The sequence below is a fragment of the Puma concolor genome, chromosome B3, assembly GCF_028749965.1.
Source record: "Puma concolor isolate L17-30 chromosome B3, mPumCon1.1.hap2, whole genome shotgun sequence".
In the NCBI taxonomy this organism is placed as follows: domain Eukaryota; kingdom Metazoa; phylum Chordata; class Mammalia; order Carnivora; family Felidae; genus Puma; species Puma concolor.
This window is the reverse complement of record NC_141672.1, coordinates 55247523-55273393: the sequence shown is the minus strand read 5'-3', so window position 1 is coordinate 55273393 and position 25871 is coordinate 55247523. Positions and strand designations below refer to the sequence as shown.

At 35.7% G+C, this 25871-nt stretch overlaps 1 protein-coding gene across 7 annotated transcripts in view; it reads right to left on the bottom strand.

Moving 5' to 3' along the window:
* The window catches only part of KLHL28 (kelch like family member 28), a 35672-nt gene continuing 9801 nt past the window's right edge, over positions 1–25871 (bottom strand). For 3 of the 7 annotated variants that reach the window (XM_086709849.1, XM_025918899.2, XM_086709846.1), the window contains exons 2-5: positions 16697–17595; positions 7975–8418; positions 5834–6042; positions 1–4569 (exon numbers count right to left, since the gene is read on the bottom strand). In XM_086709849.1, coding sequence (XP_086565975.1) covers positions 4406–4569; positions 5834–6042; positions 7975–8418; positions 16697–17595 — 1716 coding nt within the window. In that variant the 3' untranslated portion in view covers positions 1–4405. Of the gene's footprint in view, positions 4570–5833; positions 6043–7974; positions 8419–16696; positions 17596–18227; positions 19050–20778; positions 21224–23064; positions 25170–25871 lie in introns of those variants that run through there. The other 4 variants (XM_086709848.1, XM_086709845.1, XM_086709847.1 and 1 more) reach the window with 4 other exon arrangements.

Genomic DNA, 25871 nt, shown 5'->3' with positions numbered 1-25871 from the left:
TCATGTTTCTCAAATTTATTTTAAACATTTCACATTAAATGAAATTTAACCATAGTCATTACAGAGCATCACCACAACAGTACACACAAAGAACTTTTAAAATAAAAGACAAAAGAATACAGCTTTCAACAAGTTAAATGCCACTTTACCATGTAAACAAAAATAAAACCCTGATGCTAAAAAGATACATATTCAGAGGTAAGATACATTTACAAAAACATTTAAACATTAACATAATCCACAACTACATCACATTCTTTGCAAGAGAGTACAAATATTAGTACTCTACATCTACAAAATTTCAGAATCCTGTTAAAATCAAAACCATCTCTGGTTTATGATACAGCACAATTCATAAGGCAAAAATAGAGGCATTATCATCCAGTTCTTTAATTTCACTTGTATTTTAAGGCAAACTTGGAACTTTTTGCTTATTATTTTAAAATAAACGGGACTTACACATGATAAGTTGACAAAATTAATAATAAATTATCTCTAGTTAAATATGTATAATATAAAAGACATATGGATAACAATTTTTCTCTCTACAGAGATGTAAACTGGATTTTTATTGACTCCATATTCACACCAGTAAGTAAACTTGTAAACCTATAGTATTTGAAACAATGTATTTTTTACTCTTTTCAAATGTGTATCAACACTGAATTAATATACTGTAAGTGAAAATCCAATATGTATCCAGCCACAGAATAAATGTATCTAATTAAACCAGGTCTAATTAAAGTGCTGTTTTACAAAGGAAAGAAAAAAAAAAAAAGATTAAGAAGTAGAACTGGATGTTAACTTGACATGTGACATCTTCTAATTTCTTTATTTTCAGACTACAGAGGTTATAGAGGTTATCACAAGTTTATTGAACTTTTAAGCAGTATATTTATTGTAGAATCTGATTTTCCTGAAAATGAGCACTTAGGTGACAATACCAGAAATCCAACACCAAAACTGAAAACAAACACAGCATTATAGGTACATATACTTCTTCAATGTTAGCCAGAGCCTTGTAATATAGTAAATAATTTTTTTGCAGTTTCTACAATTTTGTTTTTCTAATAGAAAATATATTATCCAATTCCAGGAAGTTTAGAGTTCTATAAACATTAGGTCTTCTATAATTCTTTACATGTCAATAAAACCTAATTGGACACTAAAGGACACAAATGTTTATACATAAACTGGGTGTCTAATCACTTCTAGTGATATTGGTTATAAGGAATTAGATTCATACTTTACCATAATAGTTATTTGGGTACAGGTCTCCCTCACCATACTTCACTCGTTGAGTGAAAAGACTGTATCTATTATTTATAATATTTCTAGCCCTGACAGAATCTGGCACAATACCACGTGCATATAGTAGACCCTCCATCATTTGTCAAGCTAGCAAAATAATTTTTCAAAACCTAATGCCATTTTCCTACCATTTGATATCACTTTCTATAGTTTGATATTCATTCATATTTAAAACATTAGCAATAACCTATGGAAACATCCTTTGGGCTACATTAAAAATCACTTAAGTTCTATTACTATATTTAACAAAGATTAAATACCCAAACATTCCTACAAGATTAAGTCGTCATAATTATGGAAGGCAATTATCTTCCAGGTGATGAGATAATTTCTATTTCCATTGTCACCTTTTTTTTTTCCAAAATATTTCTGGGCAATCTTAAACAGCTTTCTTCCCATTGCCTGAGTATATAAAATTATGTCTAATATCATTTATAAGCAAACACTTTGATGAGTTTTGACATGAAAAACATGTGACTTTAAATTCACAATCTGTCAGCAAAGTATTCATGATGAAACTTCTCAGAAATCCATACGAGAAGGTCTACTGTAAAGTTATCAGTTGTCAGGTTACAATACCTCTGGTTGTTATGGATAGTACCGTAGGTTTGGTAAACCCAAAATTAGTTATTTCAAAAGTTTGGGGTTGTTTTCTTTCTTTTTACAGGTTTTTATAATTTTTTCTCTGGTATACAGTTTCTACTATTGCCCAAGATGTTTCACATTTAGTCTTTAGCAAGATAAAGTTTTGAGTTTTCCAAAACAATGATCAATATATGCCTTTGGTCTAATTTACCAAGTGATTCTATGTTTAATAACAATTTGATAGTGGGGATAACACATGAGTAAAACATTGTTAACATGTATAGTACAGACCTGTTTACAATTAAAATAAATTTCTATTGTCTTTCAAATTCCCTTATCTTCTGGGGATAGAAGATTAAAATAGTATAATAGAATGCATTTAATAATATAAACAGAAAAAAGATTGAGTTGAGAATTTAAAATTAAGTAAGTAATGAAATCTATTTTAAATTGCTTTTCCTTAAATAAAGTCTAGGCCAATCACAATAGTGCACCTTGTTTCTATTCAATAGATTTATTCAAATCAATTAAAAAGTTATTGCTATATATCATTGTTATTCAAACAAGCAACATAGAAAATACTCAGCCTGTCAATTTTATTAGTAACTTCTGTTGAGTTCTTAATTGTAAGAGACTAAAAAATCACTTGCAAGGTTTTATAATCTGTGCAAATATTCATAAAGCATACTACTTACATGATTAAAGGTGATTTTATGTAGTTTTGCACTATGTATTTAAATCTACACTGGCAGTTTATGGAAGAACAAGAAAAACTGCAAATTGCCAGGCAATAGTTTCCAAAAAATAACATATTTGCTAATGAATGAACCTATGTTTTATAATTACAAATGGCTTCTTAACAATAGTTTGGAATATTATGGCACTTAAGAATGCAGTATGAATTTTTTCTTAGAAAACAAATGTACACTGGTTTTGCAGAGACTATAAAGAGATAGCAGGCAGGTTAAAAAAAAAAAAATGAAGGAAAAGAAAACAACACAACTACAGTACCAAAAATACAAGTACCGACATCCTAATAAAATGCAAAGTAATAGGTTCAAGACTGACAGGTATTTACTAAAACATGCTAAAAATGAGCTAACCACTAATTTTAAATAAACTATCACTGGCTATAGCAAATAGTCTTGCTTGTTTCTTTAGTCAAAGTAGAACCAAATTTAGAACCATTACTCAAGTAAACATCGAGTTCCAGTTTTCCTCAGTAACTTTGTAAAATATTCAATTACCTAAGAAGTGTACAAAGTAATGCATAACTGCCTAGTGCTTCATATTTAATGCATATATTTGTTTTTAAGAAGGACATATAATATCTAGCACAAGGAGAAAGAAGATTAAAAAATGCATCTTTCTTTAAATCACTATTCAGGAACCATGAAAAGTATAACAGGCCATTTAGATGACTCTTGGATGTTAACATTAGCATAACTGCTAACACTTTTAATAAGCATAAATGAACCAAGCCAGTAAAAAAAAAAAAAAAAAAGAAAGAAAAAATACTATCAAAACATACTATCATGCATATCTCATACTGAACATTCAAAAGAACATTATAGCCTTGTTATATATCCTACAGTTAGCACCATTTTTATATCTGAACACTTTGAAAAAGCAACCAAAGGTCTTAAAAAACTAAAATGATTATAAGGATATATGAAAAAAAATCAGTATGTACTTAGAATGTACTGAACATTTGTCAAATATTTACATCAACACTGGGAAGCCTGCTGTACTACGGAAATAACAAAAAAACTGAAACTGATATGCTTAACTCTTTCTATCCATGCTTAGTATAGCACAGGTGGGTAGCTAAATTCATCCAGCCTTAACCTGCCCATAGAAAGAAGGCATAAAGAGCAAATATCTGCCTTCTTAAAATGAGCCCCCAAATATCATGATAGTAAAAGCATTTGTTCTACAAACTTCTTATATCCCCATTCCTAAAGCCATTTAGTAGGAAGAGTATCCAGATGACTCACTATGGTATATAATTTACAACCCTTAACAGTACCCCCCTCAAAAAAGCAGCCCTTTATTTAAAATGTGAAGCATATGAATTAATATCCAACAGACAGTATCAGTGCTCTGTCTAGTCATTCAATACACTCCAACACTGAAGCATCTCTCATCCTAGGAAATCATGGTGCATATATTAAGTAAGAGGGAGAGCTAAATTTTTTTTTTTTTTAAGCAGCAAGATTTTCTCCACATGTACACTTATGAACATAAAACGACTCTATCCCAGTATTAGGAGGGAAAAAGTGCACAATTAAATTGGCAAGTTTTTTTTTTTTTTTAAATTATTGATTCACTATGTAATCAAGAGCAACCAAAGCTACTTTATCAGTTCAGAGTACCCAAGAGAACTTTGAGTCTTCATGCCATTTCAAGTTAATAAGAAAGTAATGTAGCTTTTGGATTTCAGAAAATTGGGCATCCTTTCATGCGGCACAAGGTTCATTACCACACTATTTCCACAAATCCACACTTGTCAAAGTGCAGTTAATCCAAAGTTGCAGCGACAGTATATCATGCCAGCTGAATCCAGCCACGTATCTGAAATAGGGTCATATTTTTGCACAGTATTCAGATAGGAAGACCCTGAGTGACCGCCGACTACATAAAGGTAGTTATCAATTACTGCAGCACCAACTCCTAGGAAAGGTGAGTAAAAAGAGGGAAAAAAACATGTTAACCATGAAGCAGACTTCTCACTAAAAATAAATTTGTATTTTAATGTTTTCTTAAAATACATTCTAATAATCTATTATTAATTATACAAACAATATAGCCATATGTACTTACTGGAAAAAAATCCTTAACATGAAAGCAAGAGTTCAAGTCTTCCTTCACTTCTCCTCCCTAATCCTATTCTCCCTCTCCTCTACCACAGAAAAATATGAAGAGTATATTATATGTCTTCCCATATGCTTTGTCAATTTATATGTATATATTTTTCAACAAAGCATTCATCTTTATCAGGTTTTTAAATGTCTTCAAATACTTGAAACACGTATTGAACTATATAACTTAGACTTTAAAAATTCTACCGTATACACTGTTTTATACAGTTCTAAACAGAAAATGGCTACCTAATGTTTTCTCACATTCTCATTACTTTATGGCTTTCCCTCTTATGCAAGGAAGCATTTCCATCAGCAACTTAAAACTTTCTCCTTAAAATAATATGATTTGAGTTTGGGTTCAAAGATAATTTCCTTCTTTTCCTCAAAGCTGTTTCTGTTTTCTCTGGGAACTGAAATCCAACCTTTTCTAGATCTTCAAACTCCTTCAGTAGGTGAAAACATTTGAAAGCAAACATATAGACTGATGTACAATTAAAAAAAACAAAAACAAAACAATGCAAAGATTCTGGGTGTGTGTGTGTAACATAAAAAGATGACACTTGTGGGGCCTGGATGGCTAGTTGGTTAAGCGTCTGATTCTTGATTTTGGCTCAGGACATGATCTCACAGTTGATGAGATTGAGCCCTCCATGAGGCTCTGCGCTGACAGTGAGAGGCCTACTTGGGATTCTGTCTCTCTTTCTCTCTCTGCCCCTGCCCCACTCGCTTGTGCTCACTCTCTCTCAAAATAAATATTAAATAAACATTTTTAAAAAGATGACATTTGTTGTATGGACAGAGGAGTTTCTGTAAGATACATTCTATTCCCACCATTTCTAAAAATGTGTTCTCCCAACTATAAGAAATGATAATATGCACAATGGCATATTAAAATCACAGTTAAAGAAATCTATTTAATTTTGTTGAATCATTTGTCTCTCGAGTCGAGCACAGAAGTTTTTTTTTGGCTGGACAAGTAATACTCTTACTATTCCAAGGACCTATTATTATTCTAAGAACATCACTTCTATAAGAAATATTACCCTATATGTTTAGATATTAGTTATTATTACCTGTTCTGGGTTCTTTCATTGGTCTACACACAGTCCATTGATTTTGATGAGGGTCATATCTTTCAATGCTTGACAAATGTGAGACACCATTATGTCCACCCACCACAAAAATAAAGCCTAGCATGACACCCACACCAAAGTGAATCCTTTTATCTGCCATAGATGCAACCATCTCCCAGGAGTCCTTACTTGGATCATAACGCTCCACACTGCAAATATTCACAAAAGAAAGAATTAATTCACATATTCTTTGTGCCACTCTTCCTACCAAAACAAAATTAAAACCTACCATAGTTTTAAAAGTGCAAAAAGTCAAATAAAACAAGAATAGTTTTCCTAAATGTTTACTTTTTGCTGATAAAATTGCAGGGATAAAAGCTTACCTTGTGAACTGAGAGCAAAAATAACAGTACGTTATTCCCTTATATCATACAAGCAGCAAGATGTATTAAGGACATGGAGCTTCTGGAGTTAGAAAACCTTGGTTCAAGTACTAATGCTGTCTACTTAGGGTTAAATGAACTGAAGCTCTAACACTCTGGGTATGTGTAATCCTGGATAAGCCATTTCCTCTCACCTGCAAAAATGGGGATAATCTAACCTCAAAGGATTCATGTAAGAATAAAGTCAAATGCGTATGTATGTTCTGAAAAGACTCTGAACATCCCAAATTATAGATGTTTTCTAAGGACACTAAGGATCTTTCAAAGAGCTAAGGAAAAGGGAAGATGAAAAAAAAAGGAAAGGAGAGGAATTTTTTGTCTTATAGAATTCATGGTTTACTGTAAAGTAAACATTGCAGTAACCTCAGAGTGATTTAGGAGAATTCAGGGATTTAAGTAAAGTCTGCATTCCAGATAACACTTGGCATTTCCAAGCTGCATTATGGATATCCAAAACAAATCAGAATGTCCAAAACAAGCTTCCTAGAAAATCCCAGAAGGCCTCTAAATCTGTGATTTGCCCTGAAGGGCACAAAGGCAGGCTTGTTGAGCTCCTTCTGGTCCTAACCTAACTTCTCAAGAAAGCCTGAAGCATTTGAGAGTCGGTAGCCTAATTCTGGAGTTCAGAACAGAGACCAGACTGTAGACTGACTAGAATATAGACTAAACTATAAATATTTCTGAAAGAACACCAGAATAAAAGCCATTAGAGCACAATTACTGGACAAGAAGAGTTGATAAACTTAACAACTTAAACTTGAAGATCATTACCTCCCAATAGAATACTCAACCATTTATCTTATAAATTTCTGCCAGCACATTTTCAAAGATTAAAATGCATGTCTGTGCCCCAAAGACTTTTCCTTCAAATAAAGGCGCAAATAAAATGGAAGAATACTTTAGCTTACAAAGAAATAAAAATTTATAGATGAAATGCTGTTGTGCCCCTACTTACGCAGTTAACAAACCACAACATACTCTTTCATCAAATGCTCACACTCAATAAAACATACACCACTCTAGTTACTATCAGAGATAAAATCTCTAGAACATCAATTTTCAACAACAGTTCAGAATTATGATTAATTTTCCATATAAGCAGTCACTTTATGCTTTTATTTTTCTTGTATATTTTTCTCCTTTATTCAGAGAATACTACAAAATACAGAAATTGCAAATTCGGACTCCAGCAGAACTCAGGTACATAATGATACACACATGATTATAGAGTAAGAATCCAAAAAGGAATATTTAAATAAGGCTTTATATATGTTTATGATGCACTATAATATATAAGCATATAGAAATTACATTTTTCACTTTTTATTCTGTTAAGCAATGCAATAACAGACCATTTATACACACACATGCATATTTATATATATTCATCACTCAAAATCTAAAGTTGTCCAACTTCATCTTATTTTCAGATTTCTGAATTTTAAAATCTAGCCAAATTATATTAAATGAATGAATGTAAATTCTTATAAAAGGGATTTCTTAGGTCTATATTAAATCATCATGTAAAACAATTACAATTATACTAGTGGAGCAGATTAAATTTCCCAAATGCCTAACAATATTACTTTGAAAATTAAAAAAGGAAGTTCATTCATATATACAAGTTGTGTATGAATCATTATTAACGATACTTAAAAAAAAATCTACAAGCATATACAACTTCATTAGGTTAAATACCTGTTCATGTGGGCAGGACCATACCCACCAATGGCATATATCATTCCATCCAACACAGCTGCAGCAAAACAACTTCTTGTTGTAGTCATTGGTGCCACATGTTGCCATTTTCTTAATTTAGGAATATACTTCTCTACAGATTGTAAGTAAGATTGTCCATCATAACCACCTAATGCATAAAGTTCTCCTGCAAGTACTACTACTCCAAGGGTACTTCGGCTCTCATTCATTCTCTCGAGAGAAGTCCAGGTATTTGTATCAGGATTCCAGCATTCTACTGAATTTTCATGTTTTCTGATAGTGATGCCAGGACGCACATTAGTTTCAATACCACCTATAACATACACTTTTTGGTCTAAAACACATATTCCAAATTCATAGCGAGGAATGTTTAGGGGTGCCAAACCAATCCAAGAGTCATTCTGAGGAAAGTACATCTCCACACTAAAGAATAAGCAGAAAAAATTAAATTTTAAAAATCAAAAGGGCTCAAAAACAAAAATGTTTAAACTCTTTAATAATCAGGGACGTGCAAATTAAAACAACAAACCATGACACACTTTCCAGACTGGCCAAAATTTAAAGTCAGATAATAGTAACTGTTGGCAAGAATGTGAGCAAGAAATGCATACTCTGTTGGTTAGCATGTAAACAGGTTAAACTATGCTGGAAAACAATTTTACATTACCGGGTAAAATTGAAGATACACAAATGCTCTGACTCAGCAATTTCATTCATATGGATCTACGCTACTGAATGCCTGTTATAGCCAGTTTTCAGGACATATGTACAGAAATGTTTACAGCAGCACAGCACAATCATCCATCAAAAGGAGAATGGATAATTAAGATGTGGTATATCCACCCTATGACTGAATAACTCCACTCCTAGATATATACCCAAGTGAAATACACACATGTATATATATGACGTTCATAGCAGCGTAACAGTCAACAAATGGAAACAATTCAAATGTTCATCAACCATAAAACAGATAGATTGTGACATATCAGAGAATACAACAATGAAAATAAATTATAGGTATGTGTAACAGGAATGAATCTTACACATACAATGTCACGGGAAAGAAGTCCAATTCAAAAGGATACATTCTGTATAGTTTCATTTATAACAAGTTCAAAAACATTTCTAATTTCTGGATTAGAAATGAGGATAGTGGTTACCTTTAGGGAGGGCAAACTCCAGGGTGGTTTCTGGTGTCGATCATATTCTTTCTTGAACTGGTTTGTGACATTCACTTTGTGATAGCTCAGTGAGCTGTTTGCTAGGGATCTGTGCACTTTTCTGTATGTATGTAACACTTTACCTAATTTTTATATTTAACATGTTCATTTTAGAAAGAAAATATATTATATCCATATACTGTAATACCATACACCAATGAAACTAAGTGAACTACTGCTTCATGCAATCTCACAGGTGAATTTCATAAATTTACTATTTAGTGACAAAACACATCTCTGAAGAATATATATGCTGCATTTAGATAAAAACGTGTAAAACCTAATGCTATATTGGGGCACATCAATATGTGATGAAAATTACAATGCAAGGCAAGGAAATAATATACAGAAAATTCAAAATAGTGGTTATTTCTAGGGGAAGAAAGGAGATGCACCAAGGAGGGACAGGAGGGACACAAGGGAATTTAAAGGTATTGTTAACAGTTATTTCTTAAGCTGGCTGATAGGTACTTGGGTTTTTATTCTTTATATCCTGCATGCTTATTATATATGGCCTCTTGCAAGTATACACATTTCATTTCAATGCCTCCAAACTCAATAGTGCAATGGCATAAAAATATGTTTTCTATTCAGTATGACCAAAGAACATTCATTCATTCAACAGTCATTGAATGCCTATATACAGTTTTGTTATATTGCTTGTTTTAAAAATATGAACTTGTTCCAAGGAGAATGATACATCAGGGAATTATTTGACCTTAATGAGAGAAGTTTCAGTGGGGTGGTGTGGACAAGTCTTGACTGGAGTGGTTCAAGAGAGAATGGGAGGTGAAGTGAAAACAGTGGATATCAACAACTTTTCTAAGGATTTTACTATAAAGAGTAAAACAGACACGAAACAGTTACAAGGATGAGCAGAGAAAGACCATGGCATTCAGGGAAAATTGATTTAATCTGGGAACTTAAACCAAAGCATGTCTGCATGCTGATGGCAATGATGCAGTACAACGGGAGAAGGCGATGTAAGAGAGAGATGGGATACATGCAAGAGCAGAGTCCTTGTGTAGAGGAGAGGAATGGAAGCTAGTAAGTAGAGAAATGGAGGGAATGGTCTTAGAAGTAACTTGGTGGATCTGGAGATCAGAAAATGAGGTAGTTCTCTTCTGATTGCTTCTATCTTCTCAGTAGAGTAAGAGATGAAGTCATCAGCTGAGAGTTGGAAGGTGAGGGTGGGGGGTTTGGATGTTTTCATGCAGAGAAGAGAAGGTATAAAACAGTCCTCGAAGGGAGTCAAAAAGTAAACTGGTTAGGGAAAGTAAAGGGGTTGCTGAGAGTGCTAAGGGCCCCAAGTGACACAATTTAAGATGGGTATTATGTGTGCTTCACTGCTCAGGTGCAGCCAGGGCATAAGTAGAGAACTAATTTTAACTAGATGAGTATGATGGAAGGAAAGAAGGGCAAGGGAGCCATGAGTGTATTCAAAGGGATGATGACAGTGATGTTCCTGGAATCTAAGCTGGGTAAGGAGTGAAGTTGAGGACACTTAGTGATTGGTGAGCAATAAAGTTTTCTGATTATAGGGCCAAAGGATTAAAAGTCTTGAGGTGACAAAAGGTAACTGCAGTAGATGTACTGAAATAAATAAGCTGGCAAGAAATAAGCTGGCAAGAAATAAATAAGCTGGCTAGTCAGAGACTGGAATGTGTGAAACCAAGATTTTGAAAGTTTGAAGTCACTGGTAATGACAAAGTTGAAAGTATGATCATGAGAATAGGTGCCCAAGGTAAGGCAGAAAAGACTGTTAGAAGTGAGATCAAGGAGAGAGGCAAAGTTGTTGAATAACTGTGGATCATACTACGGGGATGATGAAATCAACAAGAATGTAAGCCAGCTATAAACATCTTTACTAAATGTAGTTACTAAAGGGACAGCAGATGTTGACAATAAGAAGGGATATCGAATGATATCACCCAATGGCAAACACTTGGAATGAGTTGAGATATTTGAGAGAAGGGAAATGAAAAAAAATTGGATATGAGGAACAAAGAAAACACTTACTCAACCTTTAGGACCTGCGATACATGAGGTATGGGAAAACAAAACGGTTTTGAGAGGGCTCTGGCAAAAACAGTATCCGTAAGCATCAGTCATATTTCAGAGTAAGAAGTTAAAAATAAAGATTTTTCTTATGATTGAATATAAATTCTATAGGACATGGCAGACAGCTCTGAGGAGTCAAAAAAAGAGGGCTGGGCAATAAAGTTAAATTAGATGATATACAGAACCTACAGTAACAGTGCAATAAAAATTCTATTTGGGTTATGTGCCAGGTTCCTAGCAGAGAGCTCCTAAACTTAATTTCCTGAGTGATAAGAACATCTTTTGTTTTTTATAATGAGCCCCTTTCAACCACACTTGAGTTTATGCTACTGAGGTGACTACAAGTGGCCACCTAGATAGCTTCAGCATGGGAGCGGTAGCCAGAGGTACCAACCATGTAATTAACAGTCTGGAGGTTGAGCTCAATCACCAATGGCCAATGATTTAATCAATCATACCCTTATAACAAAATCTCTGTTACATTCCCTAAACAATGGGGTTTAGAGAGCTTCCAGGCTGATGAGTACATTGAAATGCTGGGGGGAAAGGGGGAGGGGGTGGGGGTGGTGGAAAAGGTGGTGGCATGCCCAAAGAGGGCATGGAAGTGCTGTTCTTCTCTTCGCCACACCTTGCTCAATGTCTCTCTTCCATTTGGTTGTTCCTCAGTTGTATCCTTTGTAATAAGCTGGAAATAGTAAGTAAGTACTTTCCGGAGTTCTCTGAGTCATTCTAACAAATTATCAAACTCGAGGGGGGTGTTGTGGGAACCCCTGAATTTTCAGTCCTCCCTACAGAATTGTGGGTAGCCTGGGCATCCCCTTTTGTGGCTAGCATCTTAAGTGGGAACAGTCTTCTGAAACTATGCCTTTAAGCAGTGGGGTCTGGGCTGACTCTGGATAGTGTCAGAATGGAATTACCGGTCCCACAGTTAGTGTTGGAGAACTGGTGTAAGAAAAAACCTCTCAATGATAATAATAGTTCAGCTTTGATGATGGATTTTCAGAGATGATTTTTCTAGGTAAACAGAGATACAAGATATAAAGGCATTAGTTCTTATAATCTTTGAGGACAAATGAATAATTAGTTGTAATGAGAGCTTCTTTGTTGGAATTTGACCTGTAACTTAGAGCACTGAGGTGAGTGATGTCATGAGTGGTTTGGCTAAAAGTCCATTTAACATTTAATGTATTTGCATAATTAGTCAAAAACACTTTTAATGTACTGCCATCCTTATGACACCCTGTGTAAATAGAAACAACACTGTTCTCAGAGCTTCCTGAGAACTTCCTTAAGCTACCTACCCAGTCTCCACTTCCCTCTTTTGCAGACCTCCTTCCTTTACTAGTTAAAGGGAAAAACAGGCTACTAGATAGTATCTATCTTAAACCCCTTCTCCTTCTCCCACCCCTCCCCACTCCTGCAAACTTATCCTCATTTCTGGTCTTGGAACATAAAGGAATTTCTCTTTCTTATACTTAAAACCTACCTTTGCTTTTGGTACCAACCCCTTCCTATTTCCTTTAAACTCTTGCTCCATCAGCGACCATTCCTCTGTCCTGTACCTTTACCTTACCCCTCTTTACTGGCATCTGACAGAAACATACTCACGTCTCTCTCTTCCAGAACAAAATAAACAAAAACTTCTCCTGACTCTATCATTGTGCTTGCCTTACCTCTCTCAACTCAGCCAAGATTGTTAAGTCTTCACAGTTTATTTCCTTATTTTTTATACACAGCTCAATCTGCTATAATGTAGCATTTCTACAATTATGCTGAAATCAATCCACCAAAAGTCACAAATGTTCCCCATATAGTCAAGTCTAAGAGCCACTTTTCTATCTTTATCTTTCTGGAACTTTCTTTAGCATTTTACATTTTTAGTCACATTTCTTCCTTCTTGATACATTTAAATTGCTTGGATTTCATGATACTATCCTCTCTTTTTTTTCCCTCATTTTAAATTTTTTTTTAAGGCTGTTAAGGCTGACTTTATTTTTTTTAAAATTCAAGTTAGTTAACATACAGTGTATTCTTGGCCTCAGGAGTAGAATCCAGTGAATCATCCCTTAAATAGGACACCCAGTGCTCATCCCAAAATGTACCCTCCTAATGCCCATCACCCAACCACCCCATCCCCCCACCGACTTCGCCTTCAGCAACCCCTACTTTGTTTTCTGTATTTAAGAGTTTCTTATGGTTTGTCTCCCTGTTTTTATCTTATTAAAAAAAAAAAAAAAACAATGACTATTCTCTCTTGATTCTCTGACCTCTAAGACTGTTCCTGTTGCCCTCATCTTGATTAGTGTTCCCCAGAAGTTCATTTATGAGCCAATCTTTTTTTCTTTCTCTATGTTTTTAATGGGCAGAAAGAAGGAACATTTAAGCTAGTCCAGAAGACTTCATGGTTTTAATTTATACCTCTAGGTGTTACTACATGCCAATAACTTACCATTTCCAGTTCTGATCTCTTTGTTGAGCTTTGCAATCATGTCCAGCTAGTGGGACATCTTTCACTTGGATATTTAATAGGCACTCCGATCTCAGTGCCTATTAGTTTCCCCTCTAAAATGGCTCCTCTTCCTATATTCTCTCTCTTGGTATATATTTATCTAATATCTAACCAAGAAATCAAACTCATCTTGGCCATCCCCTCATATCCATTCAACTAAATCTTGTCAGTCTGCTCTCTTAAAACATTTTTTAATTAATGCCCCCTTCTCTAACTTTGCTACTTCTACCCTAATTGAGGACCTCATAATCTCTTGCTTACACTTTTATAATAACCTCTTTCCTAATCACTCAGATACTAATCCTGGCCTCTCAATCTTTCTTCATAATGCAGTCAAAATGATCTAATATGTGAATCTGATCACTGCACTACCCTTCTTAGTTTTTTGACCCACTTAAGAAAAATCTCTTCATCATGGCACATAATACATTCTTTACTTGGTCCATACTGACCACTGTCTATCACTTGCTGGTTAGACCTTTGAACTTTATTTTATTTTTAATGTTTTTTTTTCTTTTTTAAGATTTTATTTTTAAGTAATCTCTACATCCAACATGGGGCTCAGACTTCCAACCCCAAAGTCAACAGTTGCATGTTCCACTAACTGAGCCAGTCAAGTACTGAGCCAGTCAAGTACCCCTGATCTTCAAACTTTATATTCTGGAATACCAAACAGCTTTTTTTTTTTTTTTTTAATATTTTAATTAATTATTTATTTTTATTTGAAAGAGAGAGAGGGAGAGAGCAGGGAAGAGGGGCAGAGAGAGAGAAAGAGAGAGAGAGAGAGAGAGAGAGAGAGAGAGAGAGAATCCCAAGCAGGCTCTATGCTCAGTGTGGAGCCTGATGTGGGGCTCAATCCCAAAACCCTGGGACCATGACCTGAGCCAAAATCAAGAATAAGACACTCAACTGAGTCACCCAAGGGCTCCCTCCAAACAGCTTTCAGTTTTCTGCACACCCTATACTGTCATTCCATTGCACTGTGTCTTTGTGTACTTCCTGTGATGCCCCTGCTGTCTTTTGCTTGGGTCTTGCTTAGCCTTCAACACAACTTGGATGTTAACTTCTCCACAATATCTTCCCTAAATCCTCCAAGTGGGATAAATGCCTTTCCTTAACATTTCCATGGGATTATTTTAAACACTGCATTAACACTACATATTACAATCACCTATTTAAATATTTGTCAAATAAATAAATATTTGTCTCAACTAAATTATAAATATGTTAAAGATCCATTACCCAGCATAGTGTATCTGATGCACTGTGTCTACACTATTTTTGCAGAAATATATTGAATAATTACTTAGATTGATTCCACTGTTTCCATAGTTATAAATTATACTGCAATAATACTAGCTTAGGGCAAATGACATTAAAAATTTTTTTTGACAGATTGTATGATGAAAGATTACTGGGTCTAAACACATCAACAGTTCTTATAACTCTTCAAAAATTTATGTCTATTTTTTAAGTTTATTTTGAGAGAAAGAGAGAAAAGGAGAGGGGGAGAAAGAGAGAGAGACATAGAGAGAGACTGAGTGGCGAAAGGGCAGAGAGAGAGAGGGAGAGAGAAAGAATCCCAAGCAGGCTCCATGCTCAAACTCACGAGCCGTGAGATCATGACCTGAGTCGAAACCAAGAGTCAGAAGCTTAACCAGCTGCACCCTTATGTCTATAATTTTTAATATTTGAGAGACCAAGAGGCAACTGGTCAAGAATTTTTACCAGGTAAATTCACACTTGGAATTTTCTGTCATGACATTTAACTAATATGGTTTACTTTATGCCAATAATTAATGCCTTTAACAATAAGAGTAAATAATTTTTATAGTCACTATAACTAATGTTCTACCTACAGCCCAATCTCTATGATACTAGCTTTAGACTATGCAATTAACTTAATTTTAGACAATTAAAATGCACAGTAAGACTTTTTAAAAGATACAGATATATCAGTTGACACCGCTAAAACATCAAGTTTCCTATCACTGGACAGGAAAAAAAGCAATCTACCAAATTTCTGAAAATGGCCAGAAAGAAATCCATATTATCAAACACGAAAGTTTTCATGAAGCATTCCCATTCAAGGGTAATGCAAAGGTAACATCCTGCTATATTTTCAATATATAAAGGTTACTTGTATAATGCTCCAAATCAGAGGACTTTTGTAAATAATTGTTTGTTGGAAACCCAGTCACCTCATTTGTTTATGCACTGTCTATGGCTGCACTCACTACAATGGCAGAGCTGAGTAGTTATGACAGACACCATATGGCTGCAAAGTCTAAAATATTTACTATTTGGCTCTTTATAAAAAAAAAAAAGTCTGACAACTCCTACTGTAAGTTATTAGAAAAGAAAACACTCTTTACTTCTGTCATTAAAAAATATTCACACCAAAGAAAATAAACATGGAAGCCTATGATTTGTATTGGTATCCTACTTTTTCTTACTTCTTTGGTGGTTCTTCTAATTAATGGTATTCATTCAAACCCACTATAGTCCCCAGTCTGCCCTCATCAAAAATTCCTAGCTCTCCTCTTCAGCATCTTCTGTTATAGTTAGCAATAATAAATCCCTGCTGACCTGGTCAAATAATAACGTAAAAAGTTTCACAAATTAAAAGAAAAAAAAAAAAAAGACATAAAATGGTAGAAAAGTAACCAAAATGGATAAAGTTTGTGCAGAGAGGGCTTGAGGGGAGGTTGTTAATAACTGGGAGTGTTGAAGAGAATGGATGACAATGTGATTGAAACAATCAGGAAAGTGTTTTAGGAAGAATGGAAGAAATAAAAAGAAGCAAAGAAAGCAAATAGTAAAATCAAACTTTTAAAAAATATAGAACATTAGCATACTTAGCATAAAATCTTTTAGTATCAATCATTTAAGAAAGCTTTCTATTTACCTGTCCAAACAGGCAAATAGTCCAGATTTTCCTCCTACTGCACAAAGTACTTTGGGAGCACAGCGAGGTCGTGTCATCAGGACTGTCTGATGAGAAAGTCTATGTTCAGGCATAAAGTGGTACTTTAGGGCTTCATTCAAAAGATGTTTACAAGTGCGATCATCACGAATAAGATGATTTGCTTCATATAGTCTAGTAAGAAACTTAACACTCAGCAATGGTAATCTCACACTGTTAAGTAGCTGTGCTAAGTATTTCTGACGTTCTTGTACGTCATACTTGATCCAAGACTCAAGTGCGTAAAAAACAGTCTCTTCAGTAGCTACATTCAAACAGTCATTGGAAACAATTTCATCCAAATCAGCATGTGTAAGTTCAAAAAACTCTTCAGTCTGGCAAACGGCTTCAAAATTCTGGCATATGTATTTAGTAGCTGCCAAATAAAGGTCATGACAACCATATGTCTCTGCAAAACGAGAAATTCCAATACAATTACCAGGATCAAGCTGGCTTTCAAGAAATGCACAACATTCTTTTAGGACAAGCTTTATCTGGAGTAGGTTTGCTGCTGGAAGGAGAGATTCAACTGTGTCCTGCGAAATAAAAACAGTCCCGGTATAAGCATACTCCACAATGGCCTGGAGAGCAGTTTCATCAATGCACTGAAACTCAACCTCACTGTTCTCTTTTTCAGAAAGGTTTCCAGTGAACATAGCTTTGAAATATGGGCTGATGCTGGCAAGTACCACTTTGTGAGCATGGATTTTAACATCACCTACTCGAAGAACGATGTCACAGAGTTCGTGATGTTGACGAAGAAGATTCAAGCCCTGCAGAAGTTGTTCAGAATGTAAGTGGGTTAAGTTAGCAAGCATGTAGGTCGGGGATGTGTGGTCCATCTATGGAAAAACAAAAAGCATGAACAGTTATTTCAAAATGATCTTGCTAATATGATTGATTCCTTTTTCAAATAGCATAAAATTAGCAAAATCTGTTTACTGGTCTGTTTGTTGGTTTTTTAATACTTTATACTAAATACTAGACAGAAGCTTTTAGAGGTAGAAGGGATATTACCAATCATATAGTTCAACTTCTATATCATAAATATTAGGACACAGAGGCCCAAAGGTTATGTGTGTGATATGTCCCAAACCGCAAAGGTCTCTTGACAATGGACTTTTGGACTACAACTCTGCCAACTCTTCTGTTTCCTTTCATTAAATTCAAGTCTGAGTTACCACTGAGACAAATTACAAATGTGAAAATGCTTAAACGAAAATGAGTTCTGAAACAATGCTAGTAGGTTTTTGGCTATTTTATCAGGAATAATATCAATCCCTACCAATCTAATCAACAGATGCTTTAGCTGGAAAGAAATTCCATGTTAACACACATTTTAGTCAACAATTCAATAATTACTTTGATAAAGGGTGCTGAATTTAACAAAGGTATTACTATCAACCAATTGAATGACAATAAAAATTAATGTGAGTACAATTTGATGCTCTATAGTGAAGGCAATTAGGCTCACCTACTCATCTACACCATATCTACTCAACTCTTCACCATAACTTTAGATCATATTCAATCAATCTTCTTGCCACTTTGTACGTCTGGAAGATGAACAATAAAAAACAGGAAAAAAGAGACAGAGGAGAATAAAAGAAGAAAAAGAAGCAATAGGGATTGCGGTAAATTGAATAATGGCTCCCAAAAAGATATCCACATCCTAATCCCTGGAACCTTTGAATGGTACTATCTGGCAAAAACAACAACACTGCAGTTATAATTAAGGATTTTGAGATGGGGATATTATCTACTGGATTATCCAGGTGGGCCCTAAATGCAACTTGTAAGAAGACTGTAGATTTGACACAGAAAGAAGAAGGTAATATGACCACGAAGGCAGGGACTGGAATGAGGCAGCCACAAACCAAGTAATAACTGGTAGCCCCCAGAGGCTGGAAGAGGAAAGGAACATATTCTTTCCCTAGAACTTCCAGAGGGAGCATGGCCCTGCCAACACTTTAATTTCAGCACAGTGATAACTAATTTCGGACTGTGGAAGAATAAATTTCTGTTGCTCCTTTAAAAGGTTTATTATTTTAAGAGCGAGAGAAAGAGAGTGCGAGCAGGGGAGGGGCAGAGAGGGGGTAGGGAGAGAGAGAATTCCAATCAGGCTCCATGCTCTCGGAGCCTGATGAGGAGCTTGCTCCCTCAAACTGTGAGATCATGACCTGAGCCAAAATCAAAGAATTGGATGCTTAACCTAAATCAAAGAGTTGGGCATCCAGGTGCCCCTGAATTTCTGTTGCTGTAAGCAACTGAGTTTGTTGCAACTTGTTACCTAAAAAATTAATACACGGACACTTCAAAATGGATCTTTTTAAAAATATATGTACATATATAATATATATATATATATATATTTTTTTTTTTTTTTTTTGTGAGAGAGAGAGAGACAAAGAGAGACAGAGTGTGAGCAGGGAAGAGGGAGAGAGAGAGACAGGGAGACAAACAATCAGCAACACGCTCCAGGCTCTAAACTCTCAACACAGAGCCTGACACGGGCCTGAACCCAAGAACTGTGAGATCATGACCTGAGCTGAAGTCCAACTCTTAACCGACTGAGCCACCCAGGCGTCCTTCTTCAGAATGGATCTTAGCAGCTGCTTAGAAATATGAACTGCTTTGTTCCTATCTCATTCACACTTCAAACATAAGTTATTGGGATAATAAAAAACTAGAAGATTTGATTCTAATTTTTAAAGTATTACCAAATAAATCAAAACATTCCAAACCAATATCAATACAGGTAAGACTGGGAGAGTATAGCACTTTATTCCTATGCATTTTTAAGTGGAAATATCCAAGTATTGAAACTTTTATCTTCATCAAGAACTTCATCATTTCACACTTGTTTCAAATGAATTTTAAATCCATTAACAATCCATGGTAACATGGCCACCTAACAGCTGGTATCACTGACCTCCACTTCTGATCTCTCCAAATAATCCCCCACACATCTAACAGCATAATGCCAATCATGGTATGAACAAGTCTCAAGAAATTTCTGGAAAAAAAATTCTGTGTCTTCCAGTAGATACTTTATTCCAGAACAGAAAATTGGTAAGAAGACAGCAGCCATAGGCATACGGTTAGATCTGGATCTGTTCTTTTACTTACTATAGGATTGACCTTTTAATCTATTTAACTCCCTTTAGTCTCAGTTTACTGGAAAAAATTAGTATTTTGACTAAAAAGTGAAAAATGAACAACAGGAATGGAAAACATACAGAAAACAAGTGAAAAGATTAAAAAGCAGTCTTAAGCTACTTTACATCTAGTTAACTTCTCTCATCTTCATTTTTCTGATCTATAAAATGAAACATTATACCTGAACTATATACCTCACATGGTTTTTGAGGGTCAAATTAGATATTGCACATGAAAACACAATAAACTTTCAAGAGTTACAAGTACAGGGTATTATGGTGAGGCAACAAAAGGGGAACAGCATCAGGAAATAAAAAGGACCTTGGAAATATAAGATAATGAGTTTTAGTCTGAACTAGGTCACATACTGTTACATGGAATCGATACATTCCTTAATCTGAATATTAATTTTTTCATTCATAAAAGAATACCTCCCTCTACCTCAAAAGGTTATATGAAAATGTTTTCTTAAAGTTGTTTTTTTTTTAAATGTTTGTTTTTGAGAGAGAGGGAGAGACAAAGTGTGAGTGGGGAAGAGGCAGAGAGAGAGGGAGACACAGAATCCGAAGCAGGCTCCAGGCCCTGAGCTGTCAGCACAGAGCCCGATGTGGGGCTCCAACTTGTAAACCATGAAATCATGCCCTGAGCTGAATTCGGATACTTAACCAACTGAGCCACTAGGCGCCCATTTTAAATGTAAAGTTCCATACAGTTTGAAGTGCCATGAATATAGCACTTAAGTGCCATTTTATTAAGTTGCCTCTTCCCATATCCTCACTTTCACTAATTCCCATTCTTTCCACAATAACCTTTCATTCCAATAAAGCTCATGTAATTATTAAAGGGCTATACAAATATTTTCTTACCATATGCCTGATTTTTGTCTATAGCCTTTCTCCTCTCATTTTCTTTTCATCCAATTCAAATTCTCAACAGGCTGGGTCAAATTTAACTTCATCTGTAAGTCTGTAAACATTTAAATACTCAATTCCTTTATATGCAATTAATTATATGTGCCGTTTTGTGTAACATAAACAACTCTCTCATTGTCTAAGACTCTCAACTCTCTCAACTTTCATTTGTCTTATTTCACAAGGAGAATGTTATTCAGACTGAAAAGTGCAGAATAAACAGGAAAAGTGAATGGATTCAAAATAAGAGAAAGGGGGTGCCTAGATGGCTCAGTCACTTAAACATCCAACTTTGGCTCAGGTCATGATCTCGCAGTTCGTGGGTTTGAGCCCCACGTTGGGCTCTGCTGCCAGCTCAGAGCCTGGAGCCTGCTTTGGATTCTGTGTCTCCCTCTCTCTCTGCCTCTCCCCGCCCCCCACCCCTGCACTCTCTCTCTCTCTCTCTCTGTCTCTCTCTCTCTCTCTCTCAAAAATAAAAATTAAAGGAGAGCCTGGGTGGCTCAGTTGGTTGAGCATCTGACTTTAGCTCAGGTCATGATCTCGCAGTTCATGGGTTCGAGCCCTGCGTTGGGCTCTGTGCTAACAGCTCAGAGCCTAGAGTCTGCTTTGGATTCTGTGTCTCCCTCTCTCTCTCTGCCTCTCCCCCTGCTTGCACTCTGTCTCTGTCTCTCTCTCAAAAATAAATAAATGTTAACAAAAGAAAAAATTAAGAAAAAAAAACAGAAAAGAGAACGGGTTGAAAAAGGAGATTTAACTAATCAGACAAGAAAAGGAAATAAAGAAATAAAACTGCCTTTGTTAGCAGGTTACAGGATTGTCTATGTAGAAAATCGGAAACAATCAACAAGAACATTCCTGGAACTAATAAGCAATTATAGTAACGTAGCAAGATACAAGGCTAATATCAAGTCAATCCCTTTTCTATCTATACATCAGCAATGAATAAGTGAAATTTGAAATTAAGGACATATTACCGTTGACACTAACACCTAAAAAAATGAAACACTTAGATACGAATCTAACAAATATATATACCATTTATGTGAGGAAAATTGTAACATTCTAATGAAAGAAATCAAAGAACTAAATTAATAAGAAGCTACTGCATGTTCATGGATAGAAAGACTCAAAATCATCAAGATGTCAGATGTCAGTTCTTCCTGACTTGAACTATATATTCAATGCAATCCCAATCAAAATTCCAGCAAATTATTTTGTGGATATTGCAAACTGATTCCAGAGTTTATAAGGGGAAGTAAAAGACACAGAAGAGCCAACTCAATATTGAAAAAGAACAAAGTTGAAGGACTGGCATTACCTAATTTCAAGAATTATTATAGGGGCCCCTGGATGGCTTAGTTGGTTAAGCATCCAACTCTTGGTTTCAGCTCAGGTCATGATCTCAGTTTGTGAGTTCAAGCCCCACATCCACTCTGCACTGCCAGTGTGAAGCCTGCTTGGGATTCTGTCCTTCTCCCTCTCTCCCTGCCTCTCTCCCTCAAAATAAATAAATTGAAAAAAAAGAAAAAAAGAATTATTATAAAGCTGTATTAATCAAGACAACTGAGCCATCCAGGTGCTCCTAAAAAAGATAAGTCTTTAAATTTTTTTTTTCCAACGTTTATTTATTTTTGGGATAGAGAGAGACAGAGCATGAACGGGGGAGGGGCAGAGAGAGAGGGAGACACAGAATCGGAAACAGGCTCCGAGCCATCAGCCCAGAGCCTGACGCGGGGCTCGAACTCACAGACCGCGAGATCGTGACCTGGCTGAAGTGGGACGCTTAACCGACTGCGCCACCCAGGCGCCCCAAAAAGATAAGTCTTTAAAAAAATAAATTTACAAAAAGGAGACTTAGCTAATCTTTCAATTACTACCAGTGCCACAGACTGGAGACTGTTTTAAAAAAATAAGACAGTAAATTCAACATTCTGATAAGGTTAATGTTATATTTGATAATATTTTAGAATAAATTATTAAAGGTTTGATTTGTGAATACCTAGAATAGGATGTAGTGATCTGTAAAACTAGAATGGATGAGCTAATAACAGTAAGACATGTTATAGACTAATCTTGTTTCTTCTTTTTTTTAATGTATATAGAAGACTTGGACATCAGGAAAAGACTTGCCGTTGAACTAGATGTTTGTAAAGAATTTTACAATGACTCTCATGATTTTGACAGCAAAACTAAAAAATATAAACTTCAGTTAACTAAATTAGCAACATGAGAGTATACCACCTTCATGGAATGAGGTTTATCTGGAGGAAAGCTTCCAGAACATGCTGTAAGGCCAAAATGAAGAAGATACTTGGGCATTCCCTTCAACTCTGCAGGTGACATGAAGCTTCCAAAGACAGCAAAATCAGTGGTTAACAAATCAAGGATCCAAAAACACCTGATATCTAACAAGAAATTTAAGAGGGTAAATGTTGAGATTCTATAATGAATTACAAAACAACTACATAAGTATAGCTTAAGAGAGAAAAGATACATTTGTAGGATATGTTTAAAGGGCTCAGGAGTTTTAATTTTAATATTATTTTAGTACACTAAGCTTATGTATATTTAAGTTGCAATAATAGAACCAAAATATGCAGAACTAACAGAGACATTCTCACTTTGCTCTGCAAATGTCACACTACATCTAGAGTATAGATTTTGGATACCATCCTTTAAAAGGGAGCTAAACAAAGTATAACACCTGACAAAGAGAAGAAATTCAAATCATGTCTCATGGGTAATGGAACTGAGGATGTTGAGTCTGAAGAGAAAGAAATCTGAAGGTTATCATGTAAAATAACCTAGGGGTAAAAGTTACTCAATAACTATATTATTATTATTAATTATACAGAGATGTTTCAAAGATTAAATAAGCTTATACATATAATGTGCTTAGAATATTGTTTACCAGTAAGTTCTTGATAAATATAATTTTATTTATCAATAAGCTACTGCATTTGAAGTGAATTTCTTGACTACTTAAAAGGTATTCTGCTTTCTGGGTTGCACCATTTCTCACTACTAGGTAAGAAATCCACTCTGTACTACTGAAATCCTGTGCTCCATAAAGTATTGCAGAATTGCTGATTTTTAAATCAAGTAAATGGAGGCGCCTGGGTGGCTCAGTCGGTTAAGCGGCCAACTCTTGCTTTCGGCTGAAGTCATGATCTCATAGTTCATGAGTTCCAGCCCCACATCTGACTCTGTGCTCACAGCATGAGGCCTGCTGCAGATCCTCTGTCCCCCTCTCACTGCCCCTCCCCCATTCTCTGTCTCTCAAAAATTAACTTAAAAAATCAAATTAATGAGTTATCCATTTGTTTCACTTTTATATAAATAGGAACCATATAGTAATAGATCCTTACAGTAAACTAGTTTTTGTGTATTTAAGACTAATAAATTACCACTAACATAATATGAAAGCATGATACAATACTGATTTGTAAAAAGACACACACGTATATGTACACACAAAACACATAAACACACACACGTGTGTGTCTGTGTGTATCTCAAGTATCCAGATATGCAGGACAGTATGATTTTAATAAGGGACTCAGGAATCAGGGTCCTAGGGTCACAATACTGTCTTTACTATCTACTAGTTGTGTGACCTTGGGAAAGTGATCTTAAAGTCTCATTTTCTCATCTCAGTAAAACACAGACAAAACAGCACATATAAGAACTCAATAACTGTTAGATGCAATTTATTATTATCAATATCATACTTAGAAAGGCTTGTTTTTTGCTGGCTAAGCCATGTGACTTCCTTTCATGCTTACCAAAAAAGAAAAGAAGCTTACTTACTATCGAGTGAACTAACATAACCAAAGCCTGGCTAATCTGACCGGAAAAGATACAAGGCACTTTTAAATTTGGACAGTTTGCTAGTAGCACACAAAGAAGAGTAAGCCAAAGACTAGGCTTCCTGAATTCTTGTCCCACACAACAAAAAGGACAACAAAACAAAAGGGGCTGGATGATGGCAACACAAGTTAGAAGAACCCAAACTACACTGCAGCTAGGCAGTTTTATGTTCTGCAGCTCTATTCTTTGGGGTAGGGGCACATGAAAGCCCCACATCTCATCGTAATCAGGGAGATGAAAAGAAGCACTCTCATGACAGACTCTCAGGGTTATAAAAAGGCAAGTGGGAGATGGACTTGTAGCGGCTCCATAAAGGTCTGCCAACTTTTAGTGTTTCAGGAGAATCACAAGGTGTTCCAGCACTCAGATAAGCTGCAGTCCCAGGATTCAAGCTTTTCCTTATGTGGACACATACAGGCAACAATGAAGGTCATGATGAAGCTGTTCCCCTACACTCAGACTTTCTATAGATTTCTCCTTTAACCTACTTTCTTAGTCCCCCCCCCCAAATAATAAAAATGATCAAAGTTTGAAAAACAACTCAAAGAAAGGGAACTGGCAAAGATGACTTTGTGAAAAAAACACTCACACATAGTTCCGTGCATCACTGTACAGGATACACATGACACGATGTTCATTCCCTTTAAGTTAAGAAATACTGTGAATGGGGAGCCTGGGTGGCTCAGCTGGTTGAGTGACCAACTTCAGCTCAGGTCATGATCTCATGGTTCATGAGTTTGAGCCCTGCATCAGGCTGTCTGCTGTCAGCACAGAACCTGTTGACATCCTCTGTTTCCCTCTCCCCATCCACCCCCCCACCCCCTGGGTGTGTGTGTGTGTGCGCATGCATGTGCGCCGTGCACGCGCTCTAAGTAAAGAGATAATATTTTTAATGCTCAACCAAAACAATTCAAACTATACACTTTAAAAAGGTTAAGATAGGGGGCGCCTGGGTGGCGCAGTCGGTTAAGCGTCGGACTTCAGCCAGGTCACGATCTCACGGTCCGTGAGTTCGAGCCCCGCGTCAGGCTCTGGGCTGATGGCTCGGAGCCTGGAGCCTGTTTCCGATTCTGTGTCTCCCTCTCTCTCTGCCCCTCCCCCGTTCATGCTCTGTCTCTCTCTGTCCCAAAAATAAATAAAACGTTGAAAAATAAATAAATAAATAAATAAAAAGGTTA